The 17,701-nt window shown below is 36.6% G+C and overlaps 1 protein-coding gene across 1 annotated transcript; it reads right to left on the reverse strand.

The window, feature by feature from the left end:
* Window positions 1–12,433: 12,433 nt before the first annotated feature.
* LOC101262135 (protein OVEREXPRESSOR OF CATIONIC PEROXIDASE 3) lies at window positions 12,434–17,262 on the reverse strand. Its single transcript, XM_004244984.5, has 4 exons — window positions 16,957–17,262; window positions 15,226–15,597; window positions 14,382–14,687; window positions 12,434–13,057 (listed from the first exon to the last, which is right to left on the reverse strand). Exons 1-4 carry the CDS (start codon window positions 17,146–17,148, stop codon window positions 12,920–12,922), a joined length of 1,008 nt encoding a protein of 335 aa, XP_004245032.1. The 5' UTR covers window positions 17,149–17,262; the 3' UTR covers window positions 12,434–12,919.
* Window positions 17,263–17,701: the final 439 nt, after the last annotated feature.

The raw sequence follows: 17,701 nt of genomic DNA on the forward strand, positions 1-17,701 counted from the left end.
AAATATTAACATTACTTTTGTTTCTTCATTAATTGCTACATTTAATACAGGTAGCACATTTTTTAATATGAATAGTTGCACTTTTTAGGGAGTTAATTAAAGTTAAATATATGATTAGCACATTTTTCGGGATATTAAACATTTTCAAATTATCATCATTGCCTTAAATATCTCTAGTTAGTTAAAATAATATTATTTTTTTGAATTAATTCCTTAAAAAAATCAACCAGATAATAACAAATATTTTTGAATTTTTAAAATACTTTCAGATTGTCATTTTCAAACATATTTGTATCAACGTTACAAGTAGTTTTTATTCCATAATTTCAAGATTATTTTCAGATTGCTTTCAACGTATAAGTCATTTTTTCTAAAAATTCAAGAATATTTTCATAGCTGCATATTTCACTTCATTTTTTAGTAACCTGATAAATTTTGACGTACAATATATGTTTCTATTTAAATTATAATATATGTTTTTATATTAACTTTGTATTGAAAATGTATTGTGTTTGTTTAATTTGAGTATTGTATAGGAATGTGAATGATATGTTAACTGTGTATAAAGTGTGTATGGGTTATATGAACTAATTATAAATTTGTGTAACATTGAAGTCTGAATTTTTTTTATTAGTGTATGAAGATTATACAAAACGTGTATCATTTGTGTATGAAAGTTCATTTTTTTTTCAAAATTACAGTATATGTTTCAAACGAAATTAGAATATATGTTTTTTATTAATTTTGTACAGCGGATATACCAAAACTTGAAAGATGGATGGGGTTTGCTGACGTGAAATTCAAAAGGACAAAAATGACTTGTAGTAGATGTCGTCAAGTTGGACACAATAGAAAGACATATTTAAATTATCCTGTGCAAAAACAATGATTTCGTAATGTTACATTTGTTATTGTGTTGTTTTGAATGTTAGAAACACGTTTTATTTTATTGAGTGCAGTTGTTATCATTGATATTTATAAAATTTGGTTTCGTAAAAAAATATCATATATATATCATTTGTTTCTGTTACATATGTCAAAGTTCAATATGATATTCATAATTCATACAATGTTCATACATTATAAATATACATTGAACTATACTGTCATTCATAAAATGTTCATATAGTATTAATACAATGTTCATACAATATTCATACAATGTTCATTTATGTACCATTTGTTTCTGTTACATATATCCAAGTTCGATATGAGATTCATAATTCATACAATGTTTATACATTATATATATACATTGAACTTTACTGTCATTCATAAAATGTTCATATAGAATTAATACAATGTTCATATATATACCATTTGTTTCTGTTACATATATCAAAGTTCAATATGACATTCATAATTTGTACAACATTTATACATTTTCATACAATGTTCATATATGTTTGCATATTGCAATCGAAATTTACACAAAAATCATACACATTTAATAAAGTGCAAATATTCATTTAAACATACTACAATTAAATACAATAGTTAATATATTATGATATATATATATATAGTTAAATATATTTTATACAACATGCAGAGATGAGTGTTACAAGATCTCTACTGCTGAATTTTTGTGACAAGTCAAAATCGTCTCTTGATTTCACACACCAAGAAGAGAAGAAGAACAAAAAATTGATGAACTATGTGATTCTTCACTCACTTCGTCTTATTCTTCATTAACAACCGATTCTCCAATCATGTCCGGAACAGACTTTTTTTACTTTCCTCCTCTTGTAACATTTTTTTTCGATTGCTTTCACCGTCGACACTACTTTCCTTTTAGGACTAGACCTTACTAGTTCATCATTCGGCTTCTTCTCTAATTCCATCGCAGATGTATAGCCTGAGATTTGCGATTGAATTTGAGTTATACATAGATCAAAAGATGGTATTTCAACCATGAAGTTACCGGTATAGTTTGTACCTCTTGTGAATCTCCTTAGGATATTTGGTTTATACATTGTATCCAACAATCCAGATCCTAAAAATTTATAGTTAAATAAATATTAAAGAATTTGACATAAACAAATGTAAAACTTGAATAAACCTGCATTATCTATGCAACGTAAACTTCTCCCAAAATCAAGCAACAACATATAAAAATTAAATAATTTGACAAAGGAATCAGAGAAAAAAAAACTTTAAGAAACAAACCTGTTTGGTTATCTATACAACACGATTTTTTCCGAAAATCATGCAATATTGCAAATTTGATGGTCGAAAAATAAAAAACCTAATTTTGTGGAAGATTGATAGAGATGTAGTTGAATAAGAAGTTTAAGCTTAATCTGATTTTGACAAATAAGTTTAAAGCTAGTTTCTATCTTTAATTAATTAATAGAGAGAGAAACATGTGCTGCCTTTAATTGATTAATAGAGAGAGAAAAGTAAAAAAAGCGTGCAAAATTAATATGGTGGAAAGAGATGCATGTAAATAGGGGAGATGTTAAGTATATTGGGGGAATATAAAAGAGTATTGGTTGATATGAGGGTGGGTAGTTATTGGGTAACCATATAATATGATATTAATTAAAATCAAATCCCTAATTTTTAGGTTTTGTTTTTTAAAAGGTAGCTATATAATATGAAATTTAATTAATATTTAATAAATAATAATTTTGTAACGACCCGTTTAGTCGTTTTGAGCAACAGACTTCAATTCTGGAAAAACTGGCAGAAGCGACGGACCCCACGACGGAACGTCATGGGCACGACGGACCGTCGCAGGGTCTCGTTTCAAAACACTTAGAAAATCTGAAATTGGGTACTGAAAATCGACTCTCTAAACTTCGTGACGGAATGGCAGGACGGACCGTCACAGAGACTTCAGTGAAAATCCATTCTCTGAACTTTGCGACGACATGCAGGACGGACCGTCGCAGGCACGACGGCCCGTCACAGGTTGCACAAATCCCAGGCAGAGTCGGATTTCTGGTGAAGTTTTAAAGGACGTTTTTGGACTATTCTTTCCTTAATTATAGATTTCGTGGGTTTATATTAATAACTAAAATTCTTGAGGGGTTAAAAGAGGTAACCCTAAGTTAATTAGTGGGGTATTATTGCCATCTTTTATTCCTAATTATATACTAATTAGGGTAAAAGAAAGAGGGTTTGAATAAAGAAAATAGAAAGAACAGGAGAGAGAGAGAGAGAATCGAACGAGAAGGGAGAAACAAAGCTTTGGGAAAATTCTTGCTTGATTCAATTCTTCGGTGGAGGTAGGTTATGGTTTCTCTTACGATATTCGTAGTAAACTCTTAATAGAGAATGATATGTATTGATAATATTGTAAACCCTGCTATATGCTTAATTGTACGCTTGCATGAATATGACTATGTGATTGTGATAAGATAAGCATGATGAAAATATTGAATCCCAAATCTTGAAAAGAAACTTTAATATACATTATTAATGATGATGCCTTGGTATAGAAGAAGGCTTGATGAATTAAAGTAATGGGATTGAGGATGCCTTGGTATAAAGAAGGCTTGATGATTTACAGAATGATATTAGTGGATCGGGTGTCACGAACCGACACGTAGAATTAGGGGATCGGGTGTCACTAACCGACACGTAGAATTAGGGGATCGGGTGTCACGAACCGACACGTAGATTTAGGGGATCGGGTGTCATGAATCGACACGTAGAATTAGGGGATCGGGTGTCACGAACCGACACGTAGAATTAGGGGATCGGGTGTCACGAATCGACACGTAGAATTAGGGGATCGGGGTGTTACGAACCGACACAAGAGGAATAATGAATATGAGGGAGCGGAGTGTCACGTACCGACACAAGAGAAATAAAGATAATGAATCTTGATGTTAATATACTCAATCTAATGAACATGATTCCCAAATGAGTATGGTATTGGGGCTTGATTCCTCGTGAGTGGACTTGACGGTAATTGTTAATGATATAGTGCTTGTTGTTGCTACATGTTGAGTATCATAGTTGAGTTTATGATATTACTTGGTATATACTGTTTTCTATTTTGAGTTGGCCGATGATATCTACTCAGTACCCGTGTTTTGTACTGACCCCTACTTTTATGTTTTTCTTCTTGTTATTTGTGGAGTGCAACAAACGTGCCGTCGTCCTCAACTCAACAGTAATTCTAGCCAGTCTTCGTCACACCGGATCTTCAGGGTGAGCTAATGCTTCTAGCTTGGACTGGATCTTCTCCTTCATGTCTTGATGCCTTGAACTCCCGGCATGGACTAGCTTCTTATGTATTTTTAGCTTCTTAGAAACTCTTAGAATTAGTAGTTTAAAGTAGATGTTCTTGTGATGATGACTTCCAGATTTTGGGGAATAATAGATGTTGAATAATAATAGTTATTGATTTTATTAATGAGTTTAAGTCTTCCGCATTACTTTATGTTGATATTACCTTGAAATGTTAAGGTTTAGATTGGTTGGTTCGCTCACATAGGAGCGTAAGTGTGGGTGCCAGTCGCGGCCCGGATTTGGGTCGTGACAAACTTGGTATCAGAGCATTAGGTTCGTTGGTCTCATCACACAAGAACAGGTCTAGTAGAGTCTTAAGGAACGGTAGGGGGACGCCTTTACTTTTCCTTGAGAGGCTATAGGACTTTAGGAAAATTTCACTCTTTCATTCTTTCTTTCGTGCTATTACTTGGATCCAATTGGTATCTAGGTGATACAAATTGGTATCTGACCATCTTCACTCTATTTCGCAGATGGTTAGAACTAGAGCAACGACCGCGCCAGCAGCGACACCGGCCAGACAAGAAACAACTGAGCCAGCCCCTGGGGCTGTGGCTCGAGGAAGAACAACGGCAAGAGGCCGTGGTTGAGGTCGTGGGAGGACGTCCTCTAGGGGAAGAGGACGAGCACCTAGCCCATCTGATACTAGGGCAGTGACTCCTCCATTGACTGAGGAGGTAATAAGAGAAGGGGAGGATGGGGAAACTGAACAAGTGCAAAATGAGGAAATGCCACCCCAACCTACCCCAGAGATGATCAATCAGGTTCTCGCCTATCTCAGTGGGTTGTCTGATCAGGGCCAGACACCCCCAGTGTTCTCTGCACCAGCACCTCAGGCTCCGGAGGTACAACATGCGGCTACTATGGCTCCCCGCATGGATGTTCCATTGGAAATAGGCACGTTTCCACGTCTGACTACTGGGCCTATATTGACAAATGATCAGCATGAACTTTTCAGTAAGTTCTTGAAATTGAAACCCCCAGTCTTCAAGGGTGCGGAATCTGAGGATGCTTACGATTTTCTGGTTGACTGTCATGAGCTACTACACAAGATGGGTATAGTAGAACGGTTTGGTGTTGAGTTCGTGACTTATCAGTTTCAAGGGAACGCCAAAATGTGGTGGCGGTCACATATCGAGTGTCAACCAATAGAGGCACCACCTATGACTTGGGCCTCATTCTCTAGCTTGTTCATGGAGAAGTATATCCCCCGGACTTTGAGGGATAGGAAAAGGGATGAGTTCCTGAGCCTAGAGAAAGGTAGGATGTCGGTTAATGCTTATGAGGCTAAGTTCCGTGCACTATCTAGATATGCCACTCAATTATGTTTCAGTCCCCAAGAGCGAATTCGCCGGTTTGTGAAGGGGTTGAGGTCAGAATTGCGGATTTCGGCCTTACAGATAGCGGCAACGGCAAAATCCTTCCAAGAGGTGGTAGACTTTGTGATAGAAGTGGAAGGAGTGAAGCCAGACGACTTCACCACAACATCGACATCAAAAAGGCTTCGAAAGGGAGGTGAGTTGAATGGTTCTTACACTAGAGGACAGGGTTCGGGAAGTTACTCAGTCCGACCAATTCAGTCTTCACTACAGACTGTAGTTGGGGGACCACCTCAGACCGGTCAACACTTCTCCGAGGGGCATATGATCGACTCCAAAGAATGTTATGGATGTGGGGATATTGGACATATTAGGAGAAATTGTCCCAGACCAAGTTATAGACCCCCAATAGCTAGAGGTAGAGGTGGTCATGGTAGAGGCCGTTATTCTGGAGGACGTGGTGGTCGAGGTAATGGTGGTCACCAGAACGGCAGAGGTAATGGGCAAACTGGGGCCACTACATCACAACATGGTAGGGGCAACGGACAGACGAATGATAGGGCCCATTGTTACGCTTTCCCTGGGCGGTCTGAAGCGGAGGCATCTGATGCTGTCATCACAGGTAATCTTCTTGTTTGTGATTGCATGGCTTCTGTATTGTTTGATCCTGGATCCACGTTTTCTTATGTATCTTCCTCATTTGCTAATGGTCTAAATTTACATTGTGAATTACTTGATATGCCTATTCATGTTTCTACTCCGGTGGGTGAGTCTGTGGTAGTTGAAAAGGTGTATAGGTCTTATTTGGTGAACTTTGTGGGGAGCAACACCTATGTAGATTTGGTTATCTTAGAAATGGACGATTTTGATGTGATTCTGGGTATGACTTGGCTTTCTCCGCAATTTGCAATCTTGGATTGTAATGCTAAAACGGTGACGTTAGCCAAGCCTGGGACAGACCCGTTAGTGTGGGAGGGTGACTACACTTCCAATCCGGTCCACATCGTCTCCTTTCTTCGTGCTAAGAAAATGATTAGTAAAGGGTGTTTAGCTTTCTTGGCACATCTCAAGGATGACACTACCCAAGTACCTTCGATTGAGTCGGTTTCAGTAGTTCGTGAGTTTTTGGATGTGTTCCCTGCAGATCTTCCTGGTATGCCACCGGATAGGGATATTGACTTCTGTATTGATCTTGAACCCGGTACTTGTCCCATCTCTGTACCCCCTTATAGAATGGCTCCCGCGGAGTTAAGAGAGTTAAAGTCACAACTTCAAGAATTATTGAATAAAGGCTTCATTAGACCAAGTGCATCCCCTTGGGGTGCTTCGGTTTTGTTTGTAAAGAAGAAGGATGGGAGTTTTCGAATGTGTATAGACTACAGATAACTAAACAAGGTAACCATAAAGAACAAGTATCCTCTTCCCCGCATTGATGATTTGTTCGATCAGTTACAAGGTGCTTGTGTCTTCTCTAAGATTGACTTGAGATCCGGTTATCATCAATTGAAAATACGGGCAACGGATGTGCCCAAGACTGCTTTTCAAACGAGGTATGGGAATTACGAATTTGTAGTGATGTCTTTTGGTCTTACGAATGCCCCTGCTGCGTTCATGAGCTTGATGAATGGGATTTTTAAGCCATATTTGGACCTCTTCGTGATCGTATTTATTGATGATATATTGGTATACTCAAAGAGCAAGAAGGAACATGAAGAGCATTTGAGAATGGTATTGGAAATGTTGAGGGAGAAAAAGCTTTATGCCAAGTTCTCTAAGTGTGAGTTTTGGCTAGATGCAGTGTCCTTCTTGGGACACGTGGTTTCTAAGGATGGAATGATGGTGGATCCTTCTAAGATTGAGACAGTGAAGAATTGGGTAAGACCTACTAATGTGTCAGAAATAAGGAGCTTTGTTGGGTTAGCTAGCTACTACCGCCGATTTGTCAAGGGATTCTCTTCTATTGCTTCCCAATTGACGAACTTGACTAAGCAGAATGTTCCATTTGTATGGTCGGACGAATGTGAGGAAAGCTTTCAGAAGTTCAAAACTTTGTTGACTACCACACCTATCCTTACCTTGCCAGTAGAGGGTAAGAACTTCATTGTTTATTGTGATGCATCGTATTCGGGTTTGGGTGCAGTACTAATGCAAGAGAAGAGTGTGATTGCTTATGCTTCGAGGCAATTAAAAGTGCATGAACGTAACTATCCAACCCACAATTTGGAATTGGCTGCGGTAGTGTTTGCATTAAAGCAATGGAGACACTATTTATATGGGGTTAAGTGTGAGGTCTACACGGATCATCGTAGCTTCAGTATGTCTTTACTCAGAAAGATTTGAACTTGAGACAGAGAAGATGGATGGAACTACTGAAGGACTACGACATCACCATTTTGTATCATCCGGGGAAGGCGAATGTTGTGGCGGATGCTTTAAGTAGAAAAGCGGGAAGCATGGGAAGTCTAGCTCACTTGCAAGCCTCTAGACGCTCATTAGCTAGAGAGGTTCAGACTCTAGCTAACGACTTGATGAGATTAGAAGTAAATGAGAAGAGAGGATTGTTGGCTTTTGTGGAGTCAAGATCTTCTTTTCTTGACAAAATTAAGGGAAAACAGTTTGATGATGAGAAACTAAGAAGAATTCAAGATAAAGTATTGCGAGGGGAGGCTAAGGAAGCACAAATCGATGAGGAAGGTGTTTTGAGAATCAAGGGAAGGGTATGTGTACCCCGCGTCGATGATTTGATCAACACTATTCTGACTGAGGCTCATAGTTCAAGGTATTCGATACATCCGGGTGCAACCAAGATGTATCGTGACCTAAAACAACACTTTTGGTGGAGTAGAATGAAGCGTGACATTGTGGATTTTATTGCCAAATGTCCAAACTGTCAACAAGTAAAGTATGAACACCAAAGGCCCGGAGGAACACTTCAGAGAATGCCCATTCCGGAATGGAAGTGGGAAAGAATTGCAATGAACTTTGTGGTTGGTCTTCCGAAGACAATGGGTAAGTATGACTCCATTTGGGTGATTGTTGATAGGTTAACTAAATCTGCTCATTTCATTCCGGTCAAGGTGACTTACAATGCAGAAAAGTTAGCCCAACTTTACATCTCGGAAGTGGTGCGATTGCATGGGGCTCCACTATCCATCATATCAGATAGAGGTACGCAGTTTACTTCTATGTTTTGGAAAACATTGCATGCAGAATTGGGTACTAGGTTGGACCTTAGTACTGCGTTCCATCCTCAGACCGATGGTAAGTCTGAAAGGACGATTCAAGTGTTGGAGGATATGTTTCGTGCGTGTGTGATAGAGTTTGGTGGTCATTGGGATAGCTTCCTACCCTTAGCGGAGTTTTCATACAATAATAGCTATCACTCAAGTATTGATATGGCTCCATTCGAAGCATTGTATGGTAGGAGATGTAGGTCTCCCATTGGTTGGTTTGATGCATTTGAGGTTAGTCCTTGGGGTACTGACCTTTTGAGGGATTCGATGGAAAAAGTGAAGTCTATTCAAGAAAAGCTTCTAGCGGCGCAAAGTAGACAAAAAGAATATGCAGATCGAAAGGTTAGAGACTTAGAGTTCATGGAAGGTGAACAAGTCTTGTTGAAAGTTTCGCCCATGAAAGAGGTGATGCGGTTTGGAAAAAGGGGTAAACTAAGTCCAAGGTACATTGGACAATTTGAAGTACTCAAGCGAGTAGGGGAGGTGGCTTATGAGTTAGCCTTGCCCCCAGGGCTGTCCGTAGTACATCCGGTATTCCATGTGTCGATGTTGAAAAGATGCCACGGGGATGGAAACTACATTATCCGTTGGGATTCAGTTTTGCTTGATGAGAACTTGTCTTATGAGGAGAAGCCTGTTGCTATTTTAGATAGAGAAGTTCGCAAGTTGAGGTCAAGAGAGATTGCATCCATCAAGGTGCAATGGAAGAATCGACCGGTTGAAGAAGCCACTTGGGAGAAGGAGGCGAATATGCGAGAAAAATACCCACATCTGATTACAGATTCAGGTACTCCTTTTAGCCCTTGTTTTCCTTCTTTTGATCGTTCGGGGACGAACGATGGGTAAATTGGTATCTAATGTAACGACCCGTTTAGTCGTTTTGAGCAACAGACTTCAATTCTGGAAAAACTGGCAGAAGCGACGGACCCCACGATGGAACGTCATGGGCACGACGGACCGTCGCAGGGTCTCGTTTCAAAACACTTAGAAAATCTGAAATTGGGTACTGAAAATCGACTCTCTGAACTTCGTGACGGAATGGCAGGACGGACCGTCACAGGCGTGACGGACCGTCACGGAGACTTCAGTGAAAATCCATTCTCTGAACTTTGCGACGACATGCAGGACGGACCGTCGCAGGCACGACGGCCCGTCACAGGTTGCGCAAATCCCAGGCAGAGTCGGATTTCTGGTGAAGTTTTAAGGGACGTTTTTGGACTATTCTTTCCTTAATTATAGATTTCGTGGGTTTATATTAATAACTAAAATTCTTGAGGGGTTAAAAGAGGTAACCCTAAGTTAATTAGTGGGGTATTATTGCCATCTTTTATTCTTAATTATATACTAATTAGGGTAAAAGAAAGAGGGTTTGAATAAAGAAAATAGAAAGAACAGGAGAGAGAGAGAGAATCGAACGAGAAGGGAGAAACAAAGCTTTTGGGAAAATTCTTGCTTGATTCAATTCTTCGGTGGAGGTAGGTTATGGTTTCTCTTACGATATTCGTAGTAAACTCTTAATAGAGAATGATATGTATTGATAATATTGTAAACCCTGCTATATGCTTAATTGTATGCTTGCATGAATATGACTATGTGATTGTGATAAGATAAGCATGATGAAAATATTGAATCCCAAATCTTGAAAAGAAACTTTAATATACATTATTAATGATGATGCCTTGGTATAGAAGAAGGCTTGATGAATTAAAGTAATGGGATTGATGATGCCTTGGTATAGAAGAAGGCTTGATGAATTAAAGTAATGGGATTGAGGATGCCTTGGTATAGAGAAGGCTTGATGATTTACAGAATGATATTAGTGGATCGGGTGTCACGAACCGACACGTAGAATTAGGGGATCGGGTGTCACGAACCGACACGTAGAATTAGGAGATCGGGTGTCACGAACCGACACGTAGAATTAGGAGATCGGGTGTCACGAACCGACACGTAGATTTAGGGGATCGGGTGTCACGAACCGACACGTAGAATTAGGGGATCGGGTGTCACGAATCGACACGTAGAATTAGGGGATCGGGTGTCACGAACCGACACGTAGAATTAGGGGATCGAGGTGTCACGAACCGACACAAGAGGAATAATGAATATGAGGGAGCGGAGTGTCACGTACCGACACAAGAGAAATAAAGATAATGAATCTTGAAAGATGTTAATATACTCAATCTAATGAACATGATTCCCAAATGAGTATGGTATTGGGGCTTGAGTCCTCATGAGTGAACTTGACGGTAATTGTTAATGATATAGTGCTTGTTGTTGCTACATGTTGAGTATCATAGTTGAGTTTATGATATTACTTGGTATATACTGTTTTCTATTTTGAGTTGGCCGATGATATCTACTCAGTACCCGTGTTTTGTACTGACCCCTACTTTTATGTTTTTCTTCTTGTTATTTGTGGAGTGCAACAAACGTGCCGTCGTCCTCAACTCAACGGTAATTCTAGCCAGTCTTCGTCACACCGGATCTTCAGGGTGAGCTAACGCTTCTAGCTTGGACTGGATCTTCTCCTTCATGTCTTGATGCCTTGAACTCCCGGCATGGACTAGCTTCTTATGTATTTTTAGCTTCTTAGAAACTCTTAGAATTAGTAGTTTAAAGTAGATGTTCTTGTGATGATGACTTCCAGATTTTGGGGAATAATAGATGTTGAATAATAATAGTTATTGATTTTATTAATGAGTTTAAGTCTTCCGCATTACTTTATGTTGATATTACCTTGAAATGTTAAGGTTTAGATTGGTTGGTTCGCTCACATAGGAGCGTAAGTGTGGGTGCCAGTCGCGGCCCGGATTTGGGTCGTGACAAATTTATTATTGATATTAAATATATTAAAAGGTAAATGATTAATATTTAATAATTTATTATTTATATTAAAAACTTTAAAAGGTCATTGATTAATATTTAATAATTTATTATTTATATTAAAAACTTTAAAAGGTAATTGATTAATCAGTAATAATTTAAAAGGTTTTGTTGATAAAAGGTAAGTGAATAAATGAAACTGATTATTTAAACATAATAATTAGTACTTAAATAATAATATAAATTTTTTATTAATATATTGTTAGTTAATATGCTATAATTTGATAATAATATGCTATAAATAGTTTATTTTTAAATATTTTTAATTAATATATTATTTATTGATGTACTGTAAGATGATAATAATATGCTATAAGTCATTTATTTTTAATGAGTATAATTACAACTTGATATTTATCCTCTTAAATATGTGTGGATATTAATTTTTCGACTTACTGCTAACATAAATGTGAATTACTTCAAATCCTCCAATTCATTAAGCAATGATGAAAGAAAAAAGAGAGAAGTAAATGATCAATAGCACAAAGTACAATAGATTTCTCGCAAAATAATTACAAAATACCCAAATGATCCCTATGCCAAGCGGACATGTTGACGGGGAGGCACTTGCAATTTGTGCACACTCCCTCTTATATAATAAGAGAAAATATTTTATATATATTACTAGATAGAAATCAGAACATGTATATTTTATTTATTATTTTATCATTCTTTTTTATAATGTTATAAATATTTAAATTTAATTATAAATTTTATATAGTTATTAATACTAAATTAGAAAAAGAAATATATAATAAAATTCTTTTCATTTTATAAACTAAATAATTAAATTAGGATACAGTTATTATGAAATAGAAGATTAATACATGAAATACATTACTATCGTCTATCTATATTACTGGCTATTACAATTTTATTTTATATTTTTAGCTTTATTTTTACTGCCTATTACATTGAAATTCAAAATACTTAGGTCACCATGTTTAATTATATTATTACAATATCCCTTTTATTAACGAAGTATGCTGGAATGTAAGAAAAAATGTATACATAGTTAGACTCAATGGAGCTAAAGAAGATAGGAACAGACAAAAGCTGTAAAGATGTTCATTTCTTTTTGTTGATCACCGTCTTTTCCTTACAGAGGATATTGCTATTGTTATAGCTTCAGTAAGACGAATAGCCAAAGGAAGCTGTGACCGTATCAAATAATTCTGGTATCCCAGTTCCACATGTAGAAACTACTTCTTTTAGCTGGTATTTACAAGGAAAGTACTATTCAGATATAGAGGATGGTTGGTATGGAAGTCGATGAGCAGGAACCCCTTCTTCAGACCGTCTTTCTTCAAACCATTTTAGAACTCTTCTCCGAGGCAGATTTGTTACATGCACAATGCTGCTAATCATGGCATTCTGCATCAAGAGTATAACGATAACAATGTTCTTTGTGTCATCAAAGGTACAACACTTAGCAATTGTATGTAACCACATCAACAAGCAAGCCACATATCATCTATTTAATTGTAGAGTTCGGAGATACCAATATGAGGAGTCATGAGTCGCACATGAAGTGCAATAGTAGAATGATTTAGCAGTGCCTACTAACTCAGACTGGGTTTTCTAAACAAATCATCAGTATCCCCAGTTATATCAATTAATGATACCACGGGATGTAAAAGAGAAACAGGTACGACATACTAATTCAGTCAATTGTGCATTGAAAAGAGAAACATCATCAATTTAAAGAGCAAACGAGAAGAACCCTGACATCCAACCTCTTCAAACTAGTCATTGAATCCCCTCCATACATCCAATTTTTTAAATGGAGAAAAAAAAAACAACTAGTCATCTGGTGCCTGAAATTAGTAATACAAGCATAACTTCAATTATGCACAACAACTACAACACCTCAGTCCCAAATAAGTTGGGATTTTGATAATAGGGTTCAATTATGTGATCCAAGTACTTTAACTTGGTGGTTCCTAATAATAGGGGAACTAGGACACATTTGAACCGTGAATAGAAGGGAGGAAAGGTATGATGTTGATTGAACACATACATAAACCAATAAGAGGTGCTGATCGCAATGGGTTGCCGTTCCAGGACATCATTTTTTAGATTTATCAACACAGTACTAAAGTTATTACTATCTTCAATCTCCTGACTTTTGGTATACAGTTTGCAGTAACCACTTAATTCACCTGATTTTTTTTTGGCAATTTCTATTCAACTACCAACTACAAAGATATTAGAGTAGAACACATAACCGGAATAGGTCATATCTGTCGTAATATTTTATTTTTTTAAAAAAAAACTGAACAGGTAACTTAATATTCTCATCAAATCCATGCTCATCCCGAAGAAATAAGGAAAATGCAGAATAAAGATAAACAAGAAAACAACAAACATAGATAAAAAGGGAAACAGAGAGGACAAATATGTTGAGATTTGGATATCGAGAGCAAGAAAGCAGATTCACTTATCCAAGATTATCCTTGGTCCATAAGATCCAAGATGGAAAGAACCACCACACAATGTTGCTAGCCTCAGTCACTTATATTCATATCCCAGACTAGATGATATTTCAGATTGGATGTTTTCTACTTACTCACACCAAAGACCCATAGTCCAAGTGCAGAATTAAGCAATAATATGCAGAAGCTCTGTATTCAGATATGAAAATTTACCAACAGACTAAAAGGGCATCAAACACAAATAGAGAAGTAAAGAGACTCACAGTGGGCCGCTTCGATCGTCTATAAACTTGTTCAAGGGTTTCCAATTGAACTTTCTTTAGTCTCTTTTGAGCAGACCAGTTACTTTGCATCACATGAACTGGCGTTTCCACCTTAGCATCTGGCTTCACAGCATCACTCATCTCGATGGGAACAGTCTCCAGGGGTTTGCTTGCAGCCTCTAACATTCTGGGAACAGGTTCATCAGGTAAGGCAGCACTCAGTAACACAAGATTTGGTGGAGGATTGCGAAGCATTTCAAGAACAACAGCTCTATCAAGGCATAGGTCAGCAGCAAGATTCTTTATCTGGACGGGAAGGGTAAATATAAGTTCTAACTTATCACCACTAGACATATTATCTTTAAATAGGTAGTAGCGGTTAGAAGAAGCAGTTTCATTTTCTGCTCTTCTAATTCTGCTACAGGTTCTGAAACTTCCAATCTATACTTATGATGAGTTTATCTAGCAGAAAGCTGAATACCAAATGAAAAATAATCAATAATAAGCTTCCGGTGTAAATAATATAGTTTTCACAAACTAACGTCAAGAATTCAATGCAAGCCAAAAGCAGATGTCCAGCTATATGCTACAAAAACGACGGAATCTGAAGAATGGGAATACATAGGAAAGATGAGATAAGCAGAGGTAAATTTTGCCCAAGCATTAGAAAACTTCAGACACATGGATAGATACCACAAATGATCTTAGTACCATATGCTTAATGCTGGAATGCGCAAAGAGCCAGAGTACAACCAAAGTGGCCTTAAAACTTATGAGTCGTGAGAAGCTGTAATATAATTGCGGTATCTGAATTTGAGAAGACTAGATTAAGACTGCAGCTTACATTTAACTTACGCCGTCCCTTTTTCAAGGCATATGCCAGTTTCTTAAGTTGCCAATTTTTCAATTTCACTAGCATATCTACATCTTCATCATCATCATCTCCATTGGCATCTTCTGCTACTGCTTCTTCATCTTTAGCCATACTACTTTCAGTGTTCTCATTGGCAATTGAGTCAATTTCTCCTAGTAGTTCATCATCCTTCAGTGCTTCCTCCAATTCACGTTCAAGCTTCGCAAGGTCCTCCTCAGTTATATCATCATCGTCCAAGGATAGCTCATCATTTTTCAGATCTTCTTCCAGCAGCTGAAAGAGTGCCTCAAAAGCATCTTCATCTATATCACCAACTTCCTCCGTATCTTTCCTAGGTGGACTCTAAACAGGAAGCAAACAGAGCCTCGGGTTTAGTAAACAATAGTAAAAGCTGTGAAATACAATAATTGAGCTGTAAAGAAGAGGTTATTGATGATATCAAAGTTCGTGAGCAAGTATGTCCAATAAAGCAAAACAAAGATATGTTTCTAAAAAACTTCTAGTCGAGGAAAATAGTTTGAATATTCAAGTGAAAGATCTCAAAAAAACAAAGCACATTAAAAATCATGTACATTCAGAAGGCCAACTAAAAGGAGATTATAATCCACATCCCAGAAAAGATAAGACAGGAAGGAATTCCATCAGCCTAAGAAAGGTTTCTTGATGGACATTAACGTGCACTAGAAGAAGTTCATGGGTCAGGCTTCACTTTGATGGATATTCACATGTACCAGAATAAAATAGCTGCAGAAAATCTAAACCAACTCGTCAACTGTAAAAGTTATAAAGTTACTGTTACATGTATGGATTGGAAAATCACTACTCTATACAATTACACGGAAAAGATTTGTCTCCTGGTATTGACCCTTATACTAAAAGCAGAAGGGCAGTAGATCAAGCAGGTCAAAACTATTTGGCATAATTACAAAAACAAAGAAATTTGTAAACCATCTTGTCAACTGTAAAACCTACAAAGTAACACTGGACAAGTAAGTTGACTGGAGCAACAACTGCTGTTGAAATACGAGCCAACAAGGTGCAATTTCTTTCTGATGTTAAACAAAAACAAAAAGTCACAGCAATGTACGACACTTTTCTTTGCTCTATTCAACTACATCAATAGGTATTAACTTGGTACTACCTAAAACAAACATATAAATCAGAATTGCTCGTGTCTAGTCCACCAGGGGTGCCACCATCAATCATCCCTTAACTATGTTTGCCAAGCATAACTTACTTACAGATACAAGCACATTAAAGTTTCAAATGATCAAGTAAATAACAAATTCATAAACAACAACCTATTTCAGAAAACACAAGAAAATTGCTCAATGGGAACCATGGGAAGGGAATCAGTAGGAAACAAAATTTAGGCTCGAATTTTTAGCATACTACCAGATTAGAAAACTTTCATAAACTTCAATTTCTTTTCAATTCTAACTTAATATTTCATACCTTCTCTATGAAAAACTAATTCTAAAAAGAACTATCCTAAGTTCTTCATGTGTACTTATTATTATTTTTTTTAAAAAAAGAATTGCTCTGCTCAAATACTCTAATCCCTAGTAAAGGCATTTTCATTCTTGCCCTTCTTCAATTTTCCCTCCTTCCCACCCACAAGATAATCTAAAAGAATAACATCTACCCCTTTAAATATCAAAATAAATGTATAAATAAAACTGGTTTTTACAAAGGTAGTACCTTTTTCTTTTTGTTGGAAGAAGTGATAGCAGAATTGTTTCGACGGCGAGAGAAAGTAACAAGACGAGAGGAATAAGAATGAAATAGCAAGGCGATGTTAGTTCTGCTTCTGGGATGAACCAACATGAGATGTTCATTGCTGGAACATCCAAGTCTAATGGAAATGCCCAGAGTTGTGGAAGAAGACGCCATTCTCTACTTTCTCAAATTCTTCAAGGCCTATCTCAATTCTATTCAAAGGGTTTAAACAAGTTAATAATGGTAGAGATAAATTACTTCACAACAACTTTTAACTATTTATCAATTAAATAAACGAAAAAATAAGCTAAAAGTATCTTAAAGACTAACTTTCATATATTGCAAACATAAAATTCATTGTCATATATTATAGCTATACTTTACGTAATTACATTCCATAGCAAACATAAATATGTATATTTTGCTATACATATAAAAAAATAAAATTGAATAATTCGTTATACATATACAAAGAAATCATTTGTATAATTCGCGATACATATACAAAGAAACTAGTTGTATAATTCGTTATACATATACAAAAGAAAGCAGTTGCATACAAAAGATCAATTGTATAATTTGTATGTATAAAACGAGAAAGAAAGAAAGACAAAAGAAAATTGGGAAGATGAATATTTGTATTGTATAATTATAAGTGTATAGGACATATATATATATATATATATATATACAATTTTCTCTCACTTTATACGAACACAAACAAATT

The sequence above is a fragment of the Solanum lycopersicum genome, chromosome 8, assembly GCF_036512215.1.
Source record: "Solanum lycopersicum chromosome 8, SLM_r2.1".
Classification (NCBI taxonomy): domain Eukaryota; kingdom Viridiplantae; phylum Streptophyta; class Magnoliopsida; order Solanales; family Solanaceae; genus Solanum; species Solanum lycopersicum.

Bases quoted from the DNA above. Each gene is read 5' to 3' on its own strand.
- LOC101262135 (XM_004244984.5), bottom strand. From the start codon at position 17,148: ATGGCGTCTTCTTCCACAACTCTGGGCATTTCCATTAGACTTGGATGT. The intron at 15,598-16,956 runs GTACTACCTTTG...CTTCCTGTTTAG, and splicing joins CTTCCAACAAAAAGAAAAAG to AGTCCACCTAGGAAAGATAC. The intron at 13,058-14,381 runs GTGAGTCTCTTT...CTCTTGATGCAG, and splicing joins GACGATCGAAGCGGCCCACT to AATGCCATGATTAGCAGCAT.